Source organism: Ammospiza nelsoni, chromosome 17 (assembly GCF_027579445.1).
Source record: "Ammospiza nelsoni isolate bAmmNel1 chromosome 17, bAmmNel1.pri, whole genome shotgun sequence".
NCBI lineage: Eukaryota > Metazoa > Chordata > Aves > Passeriformes > Passerellidae > Ammospiza > Ammospiza nelsoni.
The window spans coordinates 13887724-13907064 of record NC_080649.1 but is presented as its reverse complement, the minus strand read 5'-3'; the positions used below and the strand labels follow the sequence as shown (position 1 = coordinate 13907064).

Sequence of the window (19341 nt, the reverse complement as noted above, 5' to 3'; positions counted from 1 at the left end):
TCCTTTCCTCCCTGTCCCTCTCCCTTCCCTGCTGCTTGTCTCTCTCCCCTGGGGATGTGAGTGCTGCTGCCAGCTGTGACCCTCTGGTGGGCTCAGCTCTGGAGATCAGCTTTCTCCAAAAGTGCTCTGGTGGGAATGCAAGAGCAGGGGAAGGGAAAGGAAAGTCTGTTCTTGTCATCAAAACCTTGGTCCTGCTGCTGACCTGAAAACAAACTTAAGCAGTGAAAGTTTGAAACATTACCATGTTCCTTCTTCTTGAAAAAAACATTTTCTGCCCAAGTTGCCATCAATATTTCTCCACTCTCTCAAGCCTGATGGCACAAGTGCTGATAACCAAGACAGCACATCCCTCAGCTCTTACGGAACATTCATGTTCCTAATGGACAGTGAGTAAAATTGGTTATTTTAACTGATAGCCTGCCAGATACAACCAGTGTGCAGCTGGGTTCTGCTGGAAAACCCTGAACTTCTGAAGTATTTATTTCGCTAAGAAAATCTACAACTATTACCTCACCAGTAGCCAGTGCAGAGAGGTTCAAAGACAAAAGATATCCTGACAAATAGTTCACCCAAAGCACTTTGCTGACAAGGAGTCACACGAAGGAGTTGGAGTTTCTTCCTCTCTGTCCAGTTGCTCACCACTAACAGAGGCCTGGCCATTGCTGCTGTCACTGACCTGTGCTGGGGGTTTCTCCTCAGCAGCTTGGGTGCCTTTCCCAGGTTTGCACTGCAGTTTTCACTGAGCTTTGAGCTTTTGTTAGAGGTGCATGTGTGAGAACTGTCCAAGAACCACAACCCAACTGCTTTCTAAAACAACTTTCACTCACATTCTAAGAGATCAAAATATGCAAGTTTTAGATCCTTTGCTTACAGTACATGTAATTTTAATGCTTTTATCTCCTCATCTGGTCTTTTTGGGTTTGTTGGTTTCCAAGCTTTAATGCATAAGGAAGGAAGAAGATATTCCTTGGTTGCTTAGCATTGGGAAGATGAAAAGATGAAAACACAACAAGACAGTAGAGTTAACTCCAGTGGCTTTCTGCAAATGTTCCCACTCATCAGCTGAAATATGGAGCCCTTTCTTCTTTTTCTGTTTGTCTTCAGAGAAATGAACAGAACAAAACAATTCTCTCATAAAGTATTTGTGAATTTCCTTTAGAGTCGTCCCCCTGCTATTACATATGGAAATGCCAATACAGTATTGGAGTGGGAGATCCTGGGAAGGGCTCAGTGTGTTGGAATTGGTAAAGGACATGGTGTTTTTACTTCAACCTGCCTTTAAATTGCATTTTTAAATTAAAAATTACTCCCAGGTAAATGATATTTAGACTGTTCTGTGCTGGTTATGACCACAGAATCTCACTGGACAAAGGGACAAGCTAAAAGATGTAAATCAAGATTGCTGCCTTTGGCAATTTCTGTAAACTGATTGTAATTAAACTGCCAGAGGGCAGGGATGGATGGGATATTGGGAATGAGGAATTGTTCCCTGTGAGGGTGGGCAGGCCCTGGCACAGGGTGCCCAGAGTAGCTGTGGCTGCCCCTGCATCCCTGGCAGTGCCCAAGGCCAGGCTGGGCAGGGCTGGGAGCAGCCTGGGACAGTGGGAGGTGTCCCTGCCATGGCAGGGGTGGAGCAAGATGAGCTTTAAGGCCCTTCCAACCCAAACCATTCCATTATTCTATAAAATAGAATGTTAAGTGTATAAATGCCTTAGAAAGTGAAATAGCCCTTTGAATATATGTGAGTTTTTTCCCCAGTATTGGAGCCCAGAGTAATTTTTAGCACATATATTTCATTGCAGAACTCTGTGCGCAGTCTCAGAGTCAAGGAGGAACCAAGGGCCTTGTGTCAGGAGCCAAACATCAACTGAAAAATCAAGTCACAGAAAGCAAAAATTAAATGCATTTTATTAAAATGAACATCTGTGGATTACACCATTACTTTAGAAAAGACAGCAGATTGACCATAAAGTGAAGCAGAAATATGACTGGTGAAATAAGTACAGCAGGATAAGGGAAATAGTCATAAATCTTCAAGTCAAAACAGTGGGGTCCTTCTGCTTTCTTAATTTAACCCAAAGTCATCATGATCTGTGTAATTTGTTGGGGATTTATTTGAAAACCATCACATCCTGTAAGACCACAAACCCAGCTCCCCACAAAAGGCAATTGTGAATGTAAAGATGGAGTGAGGGCATCTGGACAATCTGTGGGCTTGAACTCCCCAGGACCTCCATCTCTGGGCAGGAACTATTTAACCTTGGTGTGCAGATTGCTGCAACTGCAGCCCAAAAGCTCTCTTGAAAAGAAAAGCAAAAGCAATGAAATCTCCATTGAAGTCAAAAGGCTTTTCATTTCTGTTGATTTGCTTTGCCTTGCTTGAAAAGGTGTGGCATGGAGCCAGATCTGTGAAGTGATGTAATCTCTGTCAGCCAGCCAGAGTGGGGCTGGGAGGAGAAAACATTGGCAGGGCTCATAAAATAAGGCTGAAATTGAAAAATGCTACGTAAAGCTGCCTTTGTTAGCTCACTTACAGGGTAACTGTGGCACTCCAGAGGGTTCAGCTGCAGCAGTGGGGTGAGAAAAGCAGGGGGGGTTTACTTCTGGCTTTGCATCTCTTCATTTTGACTGTATAAATCAAACCATCCCATTTTCACATGGAGGTAAAACAAAAGGGGAAAAAACCATTTCCTTCCAGGGAATGAAGCTGCAGGAGCTCTGGAGCACAGCACAGCCTGAGCTGAGCAGCTCCAGGGTTAACATTTGCTTGCTTGTTCTCCCCTTGCCTTGCAGGGCTGCAGACCACACGTTTAGGGAACCATTTGGAAGACAGAGTGAACAAATTCCTGCGGCGTCAGAACCATCCTGAGGCTGGAGAGGTCTTTGTCAGAGTGGTAGCAAGCTCAGATAAAACAGTAGAAGTTAAACCAGGAATGAAATCCAGGTTAGTCCTCTTCATTATAATGAATGCAATAATTTTTATTTATTTTATTTTGAAGTCTCCTTGCGGGCTCTTGTAAAATTGTGCCAATTTGCACCTTAATGCCTTTGCACATTTTTGAAATTTGGCATGTTTAGGATTATGAAAGGTTAAAAAATGTAGAGGAAATGACTGGTTTTGGGACATCCTTGCTTATAATACTGGGACTTTGTGTCACTCCATCTTGAGAGTGACCACATTTTGCTTTCAGAATCTGTTTGGAACAGTTGCTGAGTTCTGCTCCTTACTCTTCCTTCATTTTGTTGTGTTTTTAGAAACACTTCAGCTTTCAGGAGTAATTTTTAATTTGCTTCATTTTAAATGAAGCAAATTAAATGAAAAGCTTAAAATTAAATGAAGCAAATTATAAATGAAAAGTTTAAAAGCTTTTGTCTGTGAAGTATTTTTGGGTTAAATTCATAAAAACTGTGTTTATGTGACATCACTTCATACTAATGCATCACATTTTCTGCTCTGTAGCCTATTTAAAGGCTTGTGGTCTCTGAGGATATTCATGTACTCAATGCTGGCCTGTTCAGCCCTGTGTTCTATATGGAAACAGTCTTCCCATGAATTTACAGGAACAGGACTGCCTGTTTTACTCCAGCTCTGATCTGACCCCATTTAACTCCTGCCTAAAATCACAGAATCACAGAATGATGAGGTTGGAAGAGACCTGTGAGATCGAGTCCAACCTAAGCCCTGACACCTCAACCAGACTACAGCACCAAGTGCCATGTCCAGTCTTTTTTAAACACATCCAGAGATGGTGATTCTACCACCTCCCTGGGAAGAGCATTCCAGTGCTTTATTATTCTTTTGGTGAAAAATTTCTTCCTAAAATCCAACCTGTACCTTCTCTGCCATAACTTGAGACTGTGTCCTCTGGTTCTGTCAGAGACCAACCCCACCTGTGTGCAGCCTCCCTCCAGGAAGGTGCAGAGAGCAATGAGGTCACCCTGAGCCTCCTCTTCTCCAGGCTGAACAGCCCCAGCTCCTTCAAACGTTTCTCAGTGTTCCTAAGGAGTTAAAAATAAAATTGACAATAATCCCCTCCTTCTGGTAGGACACTGCTTTAATAATTGGTATTTTCTTTGTTTTTTTTTTTTTTCTCCTGCTGCCCTGTCCTGCAGATTTGTGGACTCTGGTGAGATGTCAGAATCGTTCCCTTACCGTACCAAAGCTCTGTTTGCGTTTGAGGAGATCGATGGTGTGGATGTTTGTTTCTTTGGGATGCACGTGCAGGAGTACGGCTCGGACTGCCCCCCTCCCAACACCAGGTACCCCCCTGGCCTCCTCCCTGAGCCCTGGGCAGCCACTGCACACACTCAGCACATGCATTTCAGTTCTGGGCCACAAACCCATCCTGCTCTAGCACTGCAGATGACTTTGAAGGGAAAGACAAATAGCAAGAAATGGAATTTATTAGGATAAATACTTATCCTAATTATCAACTCACACAACCTCCTACATCCACCAAAATAATAAATCAAAAAAATTACAAAATGTACGGTTATAACAAACAAAAATGTTACATTGTTTGCATTCTGCATTTAGTTTTGCCTCTTGATGTGTATTCTTGCTGTGTGTGCTACACTGGCTGCATTCAGCCAGGTCTCCGTGTAGGGTTGGGGCTGTAGTGACACGATTGTCACCTCTGTAGGAACCAATTGTGCTGCAGTGCAGGTGCTGCTGCCAAACACCAAAGTGTGGGAAGAGCTGAAGAAATGCAGCCCCTCTTGTGCTTTTGAGGACTGTTTACACCACATTATGACAACTGAATATGCATTAAAACACCATCAGCATTTCTGCATGTTCACCTAGTGCAGAAAGCAGCTGTCAGCAGTGTTGAGGCAGTGTTGAGGCAGGCCTGAGTGTGTCCCTGTGTCCCTGCAGGCGTGTGTACATCTCCTACCTGGACAGCATCCACTTCTTCCGGCCGCGCTGCCTGCGCACGGCCGTGTACCACGAGATCCTCATCGGCTACCTGGAGTACGTCAAGAAACTGGGGTGAGTCCCACCTGCCAGGGAAAGGAGCCTGGGGCTCCAGGGGATTTGCACCTGGGGTGGTCTCTGTTTCCTTCTCACCTCTCTGAGATGTGTGCAGCAAATGTAGAGAGGGAAATCGGGATTTTGTCACTACGGTGGATTTTGTTGTTGGGATAATGTCACCGTTAGGTTGGATGTGACACACACGTGATCAGGGTCCAAGAAGAAAAAGGTTTTTATTCTGCATGTTCTCCAGCTTATATACTCTTAACAAAGCATGACCTGAAGTCATTAACTACCTCACAAGAACTGATTATATTCGTTGGTGCAAAGGAATTAATGTCAATGTAATTGGCAAAAGTTTTACAGAAATTGAATAAGGCACATATACACATCTACATCTACTTATGCAAAAATTTCCCTGTATCTTTTCTAATCTGTTTCCATACTGACAGCCTTGTCTTCTTCCTTGCTATGGATACACTCAAAAGTCATCAATTGTTATTTGTTCTATTAACTCAGCTTTGCTTGCAGGCAGCTGTCAAGCCCCTCCATGTGATTCCTAAACTGACAGCACATCATTCATTTGGTCAGAGGCTCACTTGATGTTTAAACTTCATTATTATAGTCCTGACATTATCCCTTGTCAAAATATGGGGTTATTCCCTCAGAATCTTTGCTACAAAGAAAAAAAATCTTAAAAATTTAAAAAATCAAGCCAGAGGTCTGGATTTATAACAAGGTTTGAGTTGGCTTTCTGGTGGGAGTCACAGCTGTTTGTTGTGTGTGACACAGGTATGTGACAGGGCACATCTGGGCCTGTCCCCCCAGTGAAGGAGATGATTACATCTTCCATTGCCACCCACCTGACCAGAAAATACCCAAACCCAAACGTTTGCAAGAGTGGTATAAGAAGATGCTGGACAAGGCATTTGCTGAGAGAATCATTCATGACTACAAGGTTTGTTACTATTTAATTTCTGAATCAATTTTTGTAGTGTTCTCATTTGAAGGGAGCTATTATTGTTTCATAACACCTGAAAAGCAGAGTAATGTTGTACAAGGGGTTTATTCTCAACCAGTGTCTTCATTTTCTTAGATTTTCTTGAGGTTCTGCCTTTCAGGCTGAAAATTCCTTAGATTTGGTGGCTGCATGAAGGGAAATCTGCAAGAACCTGCCTTTGTGTATCTTTCTTTCACTGCATTTTCTAGGCAAGGAAATATGGAGCTTGTCAAGGTTTTTGGAAGCTGTTTCTTTCTGGTGATTCTGGAGGAGCAGGTGAAATGCTGGACCCACTAGTGTGAAATAAAAGAGCTCCTTATGACAAGAATGATTTTCATAACTGCAGAATATCACACATGTACCCAAGGAAATGAGTAGAAGGTGGCAAAGGGAACATTTACCACTCCTTTCATGCTAAAATGTACAAGAATTCCTTAATGGTAGTGACAGTGCTGGAAAAAAATTGATGTTTTGATGGCAAGTGACAGTTCCTGAATGTGTGGAGTAGGAACAGCCTCTAACAAGCCTTGTTAGAGCTGGGAAAAGAAATCTGGGCCTCCTGATAAGGGGGCTTTGAAACCAGGGAGGGGTCAGCTGCATTTTCCAGGGGTATCTTGGTATCTGCCATCATGTGAGGAGCATGAACTGATGGCATGATGGGGTCAGGAAAGCCTCAGCAGTGACCCTCAGGTGGAGCAGGGAGTGGGGCTGTGCCAGCATTGCCAGGCTGGCTCTGGGCTGTGTCTCTGGTTCTCCCCTCTCTCTCCTAAGTGATCTTAATTTATTTATTTATTCCTGCTCTGCTGTGATGTGCTCAACAGGACATCTTCAAACAAGCAACTGAGGACAGGCTGACCAGTGCCAAGGAGCTGCCTTACTTTGAAGGTGATTTCTGGCCTAATGTGCTGGAGGAAAGCATCAAGGAGCTGGAGCAGGAGGAGGAGGAGAGGAAGAAGGAAGAGAGCACTGCAGCTAGTGAAACAACAGAGGTGGGTTAGCTTTGTGTGCCATATTCTCCCTTAGCTTTGATATAGAGAGGTCACACCAGATAAACCAGAAAAGATCATTTACAGCAGGCATTCAATCAGGGGTCCTTTAACTGCATTTCTGTTTTTCTTCTTGGTTAACAAATCCACTGATGGCTTGGTTTGGGTTTTTTTAACAGACTCGGGAGTCACTTATGTCAGTTCAGCATCTCTCTGCTCAGAGAAATGTGTTAAGCTGCTTTTGCCACGCTACATTTGCTTGCAGTCATTTGGCTGAGCTTCTGGTTCACACCTTTGCAAAGCACCTCCAGCATTTGCATTTTGAAAGGTGCTGGAGTTTTCAAAGCTGAATGGAACGTGGCTGTTATTTAAGTACAGGTACTTGTAGTCATTTGCAACAGCAAAGGGCTGAGATTTGAAAGTGTTTATTGCAGGCTCTGCGTTGGTGGGAAAAGTTGATCCTGATGGTTCTGTTCCTTCACCAACATCCTCTCTTTGTCTATAAAAACCAACCAAGCCAAAAAAATATCCACAAAAAAACAACAACCATGTTTTTCAGGGCCCTGGACAGAATGTCATCATTCATTTTTATTTCCATCTTGATTTTATTTGCAACCAAATGGTCTCAGCACTTTTATACTGTCCCTTTCACTTGAGATTTGCAGCAAGTCGTTTTGAAAATAAATGTTGTAGGAAAATCTGAAGTCTCATAGATTGAGGTAGAACCAAAAGTTTTACCTGGGGAAAGCCCCCTTGAAACTTAGATGCTGTGACTGCCTTCAGTCTGTGTTATGTGAGGTTGATATGGAGGGATGCACCTTAATCCATCAATTTTGTGATGTCAGAAAGTTCCTTTGTTAAACCTTAGCAGCTCTTTCAAAGTTAATACAGTTTGTGGCTATGTTTTAATGGAACCACACAGTTAACAGCTTTCACTTTGTTCCTTCTGAATGAATATAACAAGAAGTGGAAGGCAAGGTTTGGAATGAGGCAGCAGCCCTCTCTTGCTAACAGATCAATTCCAGTAAATCAGGGAAAACAGTGCTGTGAGCATTTACTCTGCATCTAGGAGGGGGTAAAAGGTGTTTGAAAAAGCCCAGAACAATTCACTGGGAGCTCAGACAAGTTGTGGCCTAAAATGAGATGGCGCAGCCTTGGTGGGGAACATCCCTGTGCCCCCCTTAGTGCCTGGGGACACAACCTGCACCCAGCCATGGCACACTGGGTCTTTGCCTCTTGACTCAGGAAAAGGAGCAAATTTAAAAATATGAGAACTTCCCCCATGCAGAACCTAAACTGGGTCACTTCATGGAGGAAAGTGCCCAGCACTGGGGATCTCCATGGGTACAAGCACCACATGGATCTTGGTGCTGAAATGGCACAGAATCTCTCTTACATTCTTTGTCCTAAATGTTGTGTATGTGAAGAGAAAGCTTCCTGCCAGTGACCATGTGCTGCAGGTATCAGTCAAAGGGAGAGCAAAGAGCTGGGAAATATTCAGAGTTCTTGGCAGAGGTTCTGAAGGGGTGAGGCTCCCCCAGGAATTGTCCATCAGCATCTCTGGCTGGTCTGGCTGGATGTCAGAATGAAATGGTGCAAACACAACCCTACCACTTCTTAAAACAGCTTGGAATACTTTGTACAGTTTGCCAAATATAAACTTGCTAAAGGTGGAGTAGAAAGAAAACTTGGACTTGGCTTGTTTGATAAGTTTTAGTCTGTTCTTCCTTTTGGTGTTTAAATTTGAAGATCTCAGTTGGGGCTTTAGGATGTGGAGGCAAAGGAGGGCAGGCTCCAGTTCCATCAGTGGGAGGAAACTTGGGGGCAGTCAAGGTGGGAACATAAACCAGGTCACTTCTGAATCCCTCAGAGTCACTGAGAGCTCTGTCTGGTATCCCATAAAAGAGTCTCATTTTCATTTCCAAACAGGTTTGGTCAGAAAATCCACAAAATGAGTTAGAGAGAGCCCAGGAGTGGTCAGGGAATTCCTGTCCAAACCTAATTAATGGAATAGAAGGATGGCAGCAGTCTGTAAATAGAATTGCTTTCTGCAGTTGGAATATTTTTGTTTTCCTGGAATAAATATGCCTGTGGACAAACTCTGTGTTTGCTTGTACATACTGTTCGTGGCACTTGCTTGTGTATGTGTGTATATTTTTATATATATACACAAATATTTCACTGGCTTATTTTTAATTTTATGACCAACATTCTAGAAGTTGGAGAGGGGTTTTTCCTGAGCCCTCCCTGCTGAGGGCTTGGGGTTTGATTTTTTTAAGGACATGAGAACTCTAAAAGTTATTTCTGTTTTCCCAGGTCATCTAAATAGCATCATTGCTATTTTCACTCTCTTTACTTCAATCCAACATTCAGTGTATGGACACTGTGCTCTCTATTGTAACTTGGGCACAAGTGGAGTTTTGGAAATTATTTTTTGGGAGCTGCACATGCAGCTGGAAGTCTGCAGGATGGAGAATAATGTGTTTTGTTGGTTTCAATTCAAATCCTGCATGTTCTTATCTGTGTCCTAGCCCTAATTCTGTCCAGTAAAAACAAACCTTAAATCAGAGCTCAAGCAAGTACGTGACACACCAAATGCACAGTAAAGCAAAGTACTGCACTCCTGGAACTTTAAGATCATATTTTTTGTGTCATTTTATCATCAGCTGCAAGATATAAAGCAGTGGAAGCTGAAGTATGATGTTGGAGAAGGAAAAATAACCAGTGAAAAATGGGAATTTTTTAATGTATACATACTTTGAAAGTTTATTTTTAAACAGTGTTTGGATTTGTTTGCCTGCCAGTTAGGCTTTTGATTTTTCCTGGAAGATAGGATATATTTAACACAGGAGGGCTGATTTACAGGCATTGGAACAAAGTTCTATTCCTGACAGCAGAAGTGTGTCACTGTGAGCCCAGTGAATGGAGAGAGCTCTCCAAAGTGTAACATCTCTCCCGTGCCTTCCTTGCAGGGGAGCCAGGGCGACAGCAAGAACGCCAAGAAAAAGAACAACAAAAAAACCAACAAGAATAAGAGCAGCATCAGCAGAGCTAACAAGAAGAAGCCCAGCATGCCAAACGTGTCCAATGACCTGTCTCAGAAGCTCTATGCCACCATGGAGAAGCATAAAGAGGTACTGTGGGAACCTGCTGTAAAAAGAGAAGGGTTTATTCCTGTAAATGCAGGCACGGGGATATTGAGAACTGAAAAACCAGGAGGAATAAACCCTGTGCTTGGGCTAGGAATGTTTCTGCTGCATGACAACATATTGGAGGAGATTAGCCTAAACTAAGTTAATTAGCTAAAGTTCTCACCGACCTCTTTGCCTTTTATTCCTCCCCGTTTACCCACAGGTGTTTTTTGTGATCCATTTACACGCGGGGCCCGTGATCAACACCCTGCACCCCATCGTGGACCCCGACCCTCTGCTGAGCTGTGACCTGATGGACGGGCGCGACGCCTTCCTCACGCTGGCCCGGGACAAGCACTGGGAGTTCTCGTCCCTGCGCCGCTCCAAGTGGTCCACGCTGTGCATGCTGGTGGAGCTGCACACGCAGGGCCAGGACCGCTTCGTCTACACCTGCAACGAGTGCAAGCACCACGTGGAGACCAGGTGGCACTGCACGGTCTGCGAGGTACGTGTGGGCACGGGGGGCACTGCACCTTGTGAGGGGATGGGGGCACTGCACAGTGTGTGAGGTACGTGTAGGCATGGGGGGCACTGCACTGTGTGCCAGGTACGTGTGGGCATGGGGGGCACTGCACTGTGTGCCAGGTACGTGTGGGCATGGGGGCACTGCACTCTGTGTGAGGGGATGGTGGCACTGCACTGTCCCTGAGGGATGGTGGCACTGCACTGTGTGCCCAGTACATGTGGACATGGGGGGCACTGCACTGTCCCTGAGGAATGATGCCATTGCCCTCACTGAGGGATGGTGGCACTGCACTGTGTGAGGGGATGGTGGCACTGCATTGTCCCTGAGGGATGGTGGCACTGCGCTGTCCCTGAGGGATGGTGGCATTGCCCTCACTGAGGGATGGTGGCACTTCACTGTCCCTGAGGGATGGTGGCATTGCTCTGTCTGTGAGGGGATGGTGGTACTGCACTGTGTGAGGGGATGGTGGCACTGCATTGTCCCTGAGGGATGGTGGTACTGCACTGTCCCTGAGGGTGGTGGCACTGCACTCACTGAGGGATGGTGGCGTTGCTCTCTCTGAGGGATGGTGGCATTGCTCTGTCTGTGGCATACATGTGGGGCACTCCAGACCTCAGCCCTCTCTTGTCCTACAGCTGATATTAATGGGTTGTTTTTTTTTGGATATTGCCCAAAGATCCTCCAAATTAAGCTCATCCTTGTAAAAGGCTGCTAAGCCTTAAGGGGAGGTGGCTGCCAGTTGGTGCCTCTTCTCATAGAAAAAGTGACTTTAGTTGCTGGACATGGAAAACACCAGTGCTCTGGAACAGCTCCTGTTGCATTGTTCATTCTGCTACTGCTCCCCTGCATAGAAAAGTTTTAAACTTAATTTTAAAGAATTATGAATTTTAGAATGGTTTAGGTTGGAAGGGATCTCAAAGACCATCTTGTTCCACCCCTCTGCCATGGGCAGGGACACCTTCCATTTCCAGACTGCTCAAATTTTAGGACCTGTGTTAGAGAGAAGTTATCCATGGGGCTGTACTGGTGTGCTTGAGGCTTCTTGGAGGACTTGTGTTCACCTCTGGCTGTAGCTGCACAAAAGAAATTTGAATAAGTGCAGCCTCGATTTTACACTGCAAATTATTGCCAGGTTTGTGGGGGAAGAGTTTTAATTAATCCCTCTGAGGAAAGCACTGAGCTGAGCTTCTTGAGGCTGCAGGACATGGATTGGACACACACAGGGAATTGGTGGTGGAAGGAGGCAGGGCCTTTAGGCTGCCCCTGGGTACCTCTGTGCAGGGAGTGCCTTTCCTCCAGCCAAAAAAGGGACAGGGCAGCAAAAACGTGGGGGTTTTCAGGTAAGTGTCTGTGTTTGCATGAAACTTGCTCCTGTTTAGAGATTTTTAAAAATACATTCTTAAGGGTAGTAATTATTAGTCAGTAATTACACTAAGGATAAATGGAGGGCCAGACCCTACTTTTTAGGAGTGACCATAGATTTATCTTACTAGTTGGAGGCGTTGGCACCCACAGAAAAAAAAAAACAATTAATGTCATTGAAAGGAGAAAATTGGGGAAAAAAAATTCTGCATGACTTTTTCATGTAACAAAATGACACAATGCATTGTTACCTGTGAAGAGCTGTGATTGCAGGCTGCTTTGCTGAGGCTGCCCCACAGCCCTCTCCCACTGCCTGGACAGGCTGTGCAGCTCTTCCCTGGCTGGTTACAGGTGTGAAGTGAAGTGGCAGCTGATGACAGTGTGTGACTGTCATCCTGCGTGGTTGTACCCATGAGCACCCAGCACGTCCCTGCACAGGGGCTGGTGCTGCTCCCCTGTACTTTGTGCCCTGTCAGCTCCTGAGCTCTGGCTTTTCTTCTCTTGCAGGACTACGACCTCTGCATCAACTGCTACAACACTAAGAGCCATGACCACAAGATGGTTAAGTGGGGCCTGGGTCTGGACGATGAGAGCAACAACCAGGGAGAGCAGCAGTCCAAGAGCCCGCAGGAGTCACGCAGGCTGAGCATCCAGCGCTGCATCCAGTCCCTCGTCCACGCCTGCCAGTGCCGCAACGCAAACTGCTCCCTGCCGTCCTGCCAGAAGATGAAACGGGTCGTGCAGCACACCAAGGGCTGCAAGCGCAAGACCAACGGCGGCTGCCCGGTGTGCAAACAACTCATCGCTCTTTGCTGCTACCACGCCAAACACTGCCAAGAGAACAAATGCCCCGTGCCATTCTGTCTCAATATCAAACACAAGCTCCGACAGCAGCAGATCCAGCACCGCCTGCAGCAGGCTCAGCTCATGCGCAGAAGGATGGCTACCATGAACACCCGAAACGTGCCTCAGCAAAGTTTGCCTTCTCCTACCTCAGCGACGCCCGGTACCCCTACGCAGCAGCCAAGCACGCCGCAGACGCCGCAGCCCGCGCCCCAGCCCCAGCCCTCCCCTGTAAGTATGTCACCGGCCGGCTTCCCCAGCGTGTCCAGAACCCAGCCCCCCACCACCGTCTCGACAGGAAAACCCACGAACCCGGTGTCGGCGCCGCCGCCCCCGGCCCAGCCGCCGCCCGCCGCCGTGGAAGCGGCTCGGCAGATCGAGAGAGAGGCCGCCCAGCAGCAGCAGCAGCAGCTCTACAGGGTCAACAACATGAACAATGGTTTGCCTCCCGGCCGCCCGGGACTCGTGAACCCCACGGTGGGCTCGGTGAACCAGATGCCGCAAGTCAGCATGAATGTACCCCGGCCCAACCCCGTGAGCGGCCCCGTCATGTCCAACATGCAGCCCGGGCAGTGGCAGTCGGCGCCCATGCCGCAGCAGCAGCCGATGCAGCCGGGAATGGCCAGAGCGGTGATGCCCATGGCGACGCCGCAAGCCGTGGCCGGGCCCAGGATGCCGGGCGTGCAGCAGCCGCCGCGCAGCATCCCCCCCAATGCACTTCAGGACTTGCTGAGGACCTTGAAATCGCCGAGTTCTCCGCAGCAGCAGCAGCAGGTTCTTAATATCCTTAAATCCAACCCTCAGCTTATGGCAGCTTTTATAAAGCAAAGAACGGCCAAATACGTGGCGAACCAGCCCGGGATGCAGCCGCAAGCAGGGATCCAGCCCCAGCCCGGGATGCAGCAGCCGCAGACCGGCATGCAACAGCCGGGCATGCACGCGCAGGCGGGACTGCAGAACATGAACGCCATGCAAGCCGGAGTGCAGAGACCGAGCGTCCCCCCGCAGCAGCAAGGGATCGGAGCTATGAACCCCCAGGGACAGGCGATCAACATCATGAACCCCAGCCACAACCCCAGCATGGCCAACATGAGCCCGCAGTACCGCGAGATCCTGAGGAGGCAGCTACTGCAGCAACAGCAGCAGCAGCAGCAGCAGCAGGGAGGGGCCGGCATGGCAGGAGGGATGGCAGCTCACAACCAGTTCCAGCAGCCCCAAGGCCCGGGAGGTTACCCCCAAGCCATGCAGCAGCAGCGGATGCAGCAGCACCTATCCATACAGGGGAGTTCCATGGGACAGATGGCTCAGATGGGACAGCTGAACCAGATGGGCCAGCCCGGCCTGGGGGCGGACGGCGCTCCCAACATCCAGCAGGCCCTGCAGCAGCGCATCCTGCAGCAGCAGCAGATGAAGCAGCAGATAGGGTCCCCCGGGCAGCCCAACCCCATGAGCCCACAGCAGCACATGCTCTCAGGACAAGCGCAGGCGTCTCATCTCCCTGGCCAGCAGATCGCCACCTCCCTCAGCAACCAGGTGCGGTCCCCAGCGCCCGTTCAGTCTCCCCGTCCCCAGTCCCAGCCACCACATTCCAGCCCGTCACCCCGGATACAGCCCCAACCGTCACCGCACCACGTGTCTCCCCAGACTGGTTCCCCCCACCCAGGACTCGCAGTCACTATGGCTAGCTCCATGGATCAGGGACACTTGGGCAACCCAGAACAGAGTGCAATGCTTCCCCAACTAAACACCCCCAACCGCAGTGCGTTGTCTAACGAATTGTCTCTGGTCGGTGACACCACCGGGGACACATTAGAGAAATTTGTGGAGGGTTTGTAGCATTATGGGAGCATCACTTTTGTTTCTTCTTTCCTTTCGTGTTCTTGGATATTTTGTACTGAAAAATTCAGACATCTGGGTTGTTTTGAATCCTAGATGGAACTGCTGCTTCCTACAGATGGAAGAATTAATTGCTGTTTAAAAATAAAAAGAAAAAAAAAACAATACAAAGAATATATTTTTTTGTTAAAGCCAGGCGGTTAAAATATCTGGTCTCTTTTGTGGGTTTTTTTGGTTTTTATTTTTTTGTTGCTGTTGACTCATACCTTTTTTTTAACGGGGAAAACAAGTTCATTATATTCATATTTTTTATTTGTATTTTCAAGACTTTAAACATTTGAGTTTAAAAGAAGAAAAAAAATAATATTCAGAAACTGTTTCCTGAAATAATGCAACATTATAGCGTATCCCGGTAACTTTGACACATGGCGGGAAGATTTTTGTTTTCTATAGTGAACTCTGCAGGCGTTTGAAGTATTACCCCTGGGAAGATAGGAATTGACTCTTGCACACATTGGCCAACGCCAAAATCCTTGTCTTGCAGATGTAGAAATTGTTGCTTTGTTTCTCTGATAAAACTGGTCTTAGATGAAAATAGGGATGATCACTCTTAGGCCGTGCTGATCTGGATAGAGAAGAAACATTCTTTTCTTTCTTTCTTCTGTGTGAAACTTGAAACGAGGAAAGCAATTCTAGTGTAAATCATGCAAGCGCTATAATTACTATAAATAAGAAAATCCAAGAAGATTCAATCACTGTATAGAATGGTAAAAAGAAAAAAAACTCATTTCTTACTTATAATATCATATTGTTAAATAAACTGTGTGCAACAGACAAAAAGGGTGGTCCTTCTTGAATCCATGTACATGGTATTAACACTTAGTGTTTGGGTTTTTTGTTATGAAAATGCTGTTTTCAACATTGTATTTGGACTATGCATGTCTTTTTTCCATTGTATATAAAGTATTGCTTAAAATTGATATAAATTACTGAAGTTTTTAACATGTATTCTGTTCTTTAAAATCCATGTAAGAATGTTTAAGGTTTTTATTTATTTATATATTTTTTTCGATCATGTTCTTTGTAAGACATAGCTATGACGATTCACTCATGGCCCGGAGCAACCAGAGGCAGCGGTGGGAGAGGCAGATCCATGGATATTGTAGCCAGCATGTCTGTTTGACAGCACCCTTAGCCATCGTTTCCTTCAGGGGAGGGACAGGAGAGGGGAATGGTTCCCAGACATCGACTCTTCGCAGGTGTTCATCCATAAGGGTTAACTGGAATAAATTATTAATAGCCGTTGCTTTTTAAAAACTGCATTAATTTAGAGAAGGATCACCAATGAAAGGAAAATAGAGAGTATTGAGTTAATTCTAGGCTAATTTATTTAGTCTACAGTAAAATATGAACCTATTGACTTTAACACTATTTTTCTGCTGTTAACTCTGAGTCTAGATTTGAGGGTTTTCTGTGGAATAAAAAATAACAAATCATGTACATGTTCCCTTTAATATCCTGTCACCATGCCCTCACGTCCCTGGGATGCTCACTCCTCCTCCCCTCAGTGAATCGCTTTCTCGGAGTTAAAAAGTCCAGGGAAGGTTTCCCAGCGTAGGTGCGAGCTCAGACCAGGAGGAGCCCGGAGCGCCGTCCCTCGGAGCCCGGCCCCGGCTCCGTGTGCCCGGCAGGGGCGGTGCAGCGAGCCCGGCCCGCTGTCCACACGAGGCTTTTCACAGCCCCTTAGCGCTTCCTCCAGCCTTAACGTTTTTATCGGGACACTGGTGGGGGAAAACGGGGGGAAAAGAGCAAATCTTAATCCCAATTTTTGTCCCTGTGCGCTGCAGCGCCACTTCATCCTTTTTAACTGGAGAGGGTCTCTGCTTCAACTTTTACTTGCAAACTTTTAACTCTTGTACCTTTTTCACGACCATTGGATTCATCTGCCCACACAATTGTCTTCAGCAATTCAAGATGTCAAAATTTGGGGCTGGGGTGAGGTTAGTGAACACTAAACCCAAAGCTTGTCCAAAAGAAATTGCTGTAAAAAAAACCAAACAGGAAAAAAAAAAAAAAGATGGAAAGCCCTGATGCTGTGTCTCATGCTGTGTACTTAAAAAGAGGAAAAACACTATATTTGTGATCAAAAAGAGGAAACTTGAAATGTGCTGGTGTTTCTAATAAAAGCTGGTAAAACTGCTTGGATTGAAGGATGGTTCCACTTGGCTGGTGGCCCTGAGGATCAGCGAAGCCTGACGCCCCAGGTTCAGATCCCTGCGCTCAATCTCACTAATTCCTCTAAGCAGCCTCCATTTAAAGGCAGCAGCACCAATTCTGGATTTGGATAAGCTGAGTCCTCTTTGGAGCACAGAGCTGTGGCCAGGCTGCAGCTCGCTGGGTGCCCAGGCTGGGGAAGAGTGGAAAAAAACAACAATGGGAAGCAAATGTTGGAATAAGTTTTCAGTGCAGCCTGAAGTGTGGCGAGGTCCCAGCGCCAAGGGATCGATGTAGATCCGACACCCAGGTGTGTGGGGTAAGAGCAGATGGTTCACCAGGGAAAGGAGGGAAATGCAGAGCTGAAATCAGACCTGAGGAGGGGCTGGGGGTGCAGCCTCAGGGGCGCTTCACTCCAGTCTCCTGGGAGTGCTGATACGTAATTCAGCATATCTGGATGGGCATGGCTTTTCAAGTCCTTGTCTGTTTGCTGGGGAGGTAGGGTCGGTAAGGAACAGCATCCTAGAAATGGGAATTGATAAGGTGAGAGTGCACTGGAGCTCGGTGCAGGAGCTTTACCACCGAAGAGGGTGGGTAAGGCCTTCCCCTCACTGAATTCTGGAGTGGAAGAAGGTGATTAAATCTGAACATTGAGCTGCACTGATGGCTCTCTGCTCTCTTCCCGGGCTGCCCACCCTGCTCTGCTCTGGGAGCTCTCCCTCCCTCTGCCTGCACAGCTGGGCCTCCCCTCGTGGCTCATCCCTGTCCCACCGGGACACAGATCTGCCCACAGCGTTTGTGTGAGGGCTCCCCGCGCCCTCAGCCTCCCGACGCGTTAGAGCAAAGCGGGGAGGAGGAGGAGGAGCCCTCTGGCCGCACCGGCTGGGACAGTCCCCCCTCGGTCACTGTCAAAGGCAGCAGTAGTAGTGTCCCTTCTAGCCGGTGCCAATGGACAGCAGTGAGTGACAGCAGGGAGTGACAGCAGGGAGTGACAGTGGTTCATGGCTTACAGGGAGATCTGGACGTGTGTTGGGTGCTTCTCCCAAAGCAAATTTCAGCCCTTGGTTCTTCCAGGGCAGGGAAGCTGGAGCAGCCACCCTGGAGCTGGGGGAGCACCGCAGAGGTTGCTGTGCGGGGCAATCTGCGCTTCCCTGCACTTCTCACCAGTCAGGAATTTAAAATGCAGAGCAGGAAGTTAAAATGCCAGGGCAGAGATTGAAGTAAGTTGGAGCCAACCCCCGAATAATTGAAATGAGGCTGGACAAAGGGGAGGATCTGTATGAGATCCCCTACGATCCCTGCAGGAGCAGAGTTCATGGCTGATGGTGAAAGCACACCCAGTGAGGCAGGAGGAGGATTCAGGTGTTTCACAGCAGGGACAAGGGCTCTGACAGCGCTGCTCTGCATGGGGTCAGCGGGAGGTAGCAGTGAGCACAGCCAGAGGAGGGAAGCGTTTGTAACCAGCTCAGAAGTCATTTTGGTTTTGGCTGCAGCACAGGGAATCTCGATGAAGGGCTGGAGTGGGTTCCAGGTGGAAGTGCAGCCAGGGAAGGGTGTCGGAGTGATGCAAAGGCTCGTGCTGAGTTTGGTCGCACCTAATCCATAACGCTGAGTGCCCCACAAACCCCGCTCCATGTGGGTGTTTTTCAGATATGAACCTCCAAAACAACACTTGGCTCGGCGTGGTCCCAAAAGATCAGCTGCAAGCACGAGTGAATTGCACATGGAGCTTTCCAATGAGCTCCCCAAGGCCTGGAGTTACAAAGCTGCCTCTGTTCGGTGGGCACGGTTCCCTCCTGACAGCTCCTCGGTCTGGAAGTGGTTAGTGCTCACTGAAAGAGACCTGCTCCTTCTTTTATTTTTGGCTGTGGTGTTCATTGAGGCCAGGCTCTGCTCTCACGCACGTTCCAAATTCGGCTCTCACCAGAGTGGTTCATTTCCTTGCTCACCCACATCCCTTCTGAAGCCTTTGTCCTTTGCCTCGGCCCCTTAGATCTCGATGATGTTCGCTAAAACAGCCCGGGGAGATGAGGAGTTTGAGAGAAATGGGAAAATGGGATGATAAACAATTGGTCCAGAGTCGAGCACGGTGCCCGGCCAAGGTGTGGCACACAGGGGCTTCCTGAGGGCTGCTCCCAGCCCGGCACAGCCTCTCCTCGGCCCTCAGCCCCTTCTGTGGGGAAACAGGGAGAGAGCCACGGTACCCCGAGCTCTGCAGGCTGTGACTGCTGGGCTCCTGCCGCAGGCCGTCCCATGGAATGGGCTCACTGTGAGATACCCCAAGGGGTGTCCTACAGGGAGAGCAGGGTGCGTTTGTAACCTGTGTCTGACTCCTTTGCTAACAAGTCCTCAGAAACACGAACGGGATTTGAACAATCACAACAGCAGAGGTTTGGCAATGGTGTCTTGAGCTTGGCGTCTGACCTCTAGGCAGAGCCCTGGAAACGTCCCCGTGAGGGGACCCAGGCAGG

General features: G+C 47.6%; 1 protein-coding gene across 4 annotated transcripts in view; it reads left to right on the top strand.

Annotated features, from left to right (window-relative positions):
- Positions 1–16152, top strand: part of CREBBP (CREB binding protein) — a 96737-nt gene extending 80585 nt beyond the window's left edge. For all 4 annotated transcript variants that reach the window (XM_059484037.1, XM_059484038.1, XM_059484036.1 and 1 more), the window contains 8 exons: positions 2794–2944; positions 4114–4260; positions 4877–4990; positions 5765–5930; positions 6794–6961; positions 9931–10092; positions 10313–10594; positions 12485–16152. In XM_059484037.1, coding sequence (XP_059340020.1) covers positions 2794–2944; positions 4114–4260; positions 4877–4990; positions 5765–5930; positions 6794–6961; positions 9931–10092; positions 10313–10594; positions 12485–14656 — 3362 coding nt within the window. In that variant the 3' untranslated portion in view covers positions 14657–16152. The remainder of the gene's footprint in view (positions 1–2793; positions 2945–4113; positions 4261–4876; positions 4991–5764; positions 5931–6793; positions 6962–9930; positions 10093–10312; positions 10595–12484) is intronic.
- The last annotated feature ends 3189 nt before the right edge of the window (positions 16153–19341 follow it).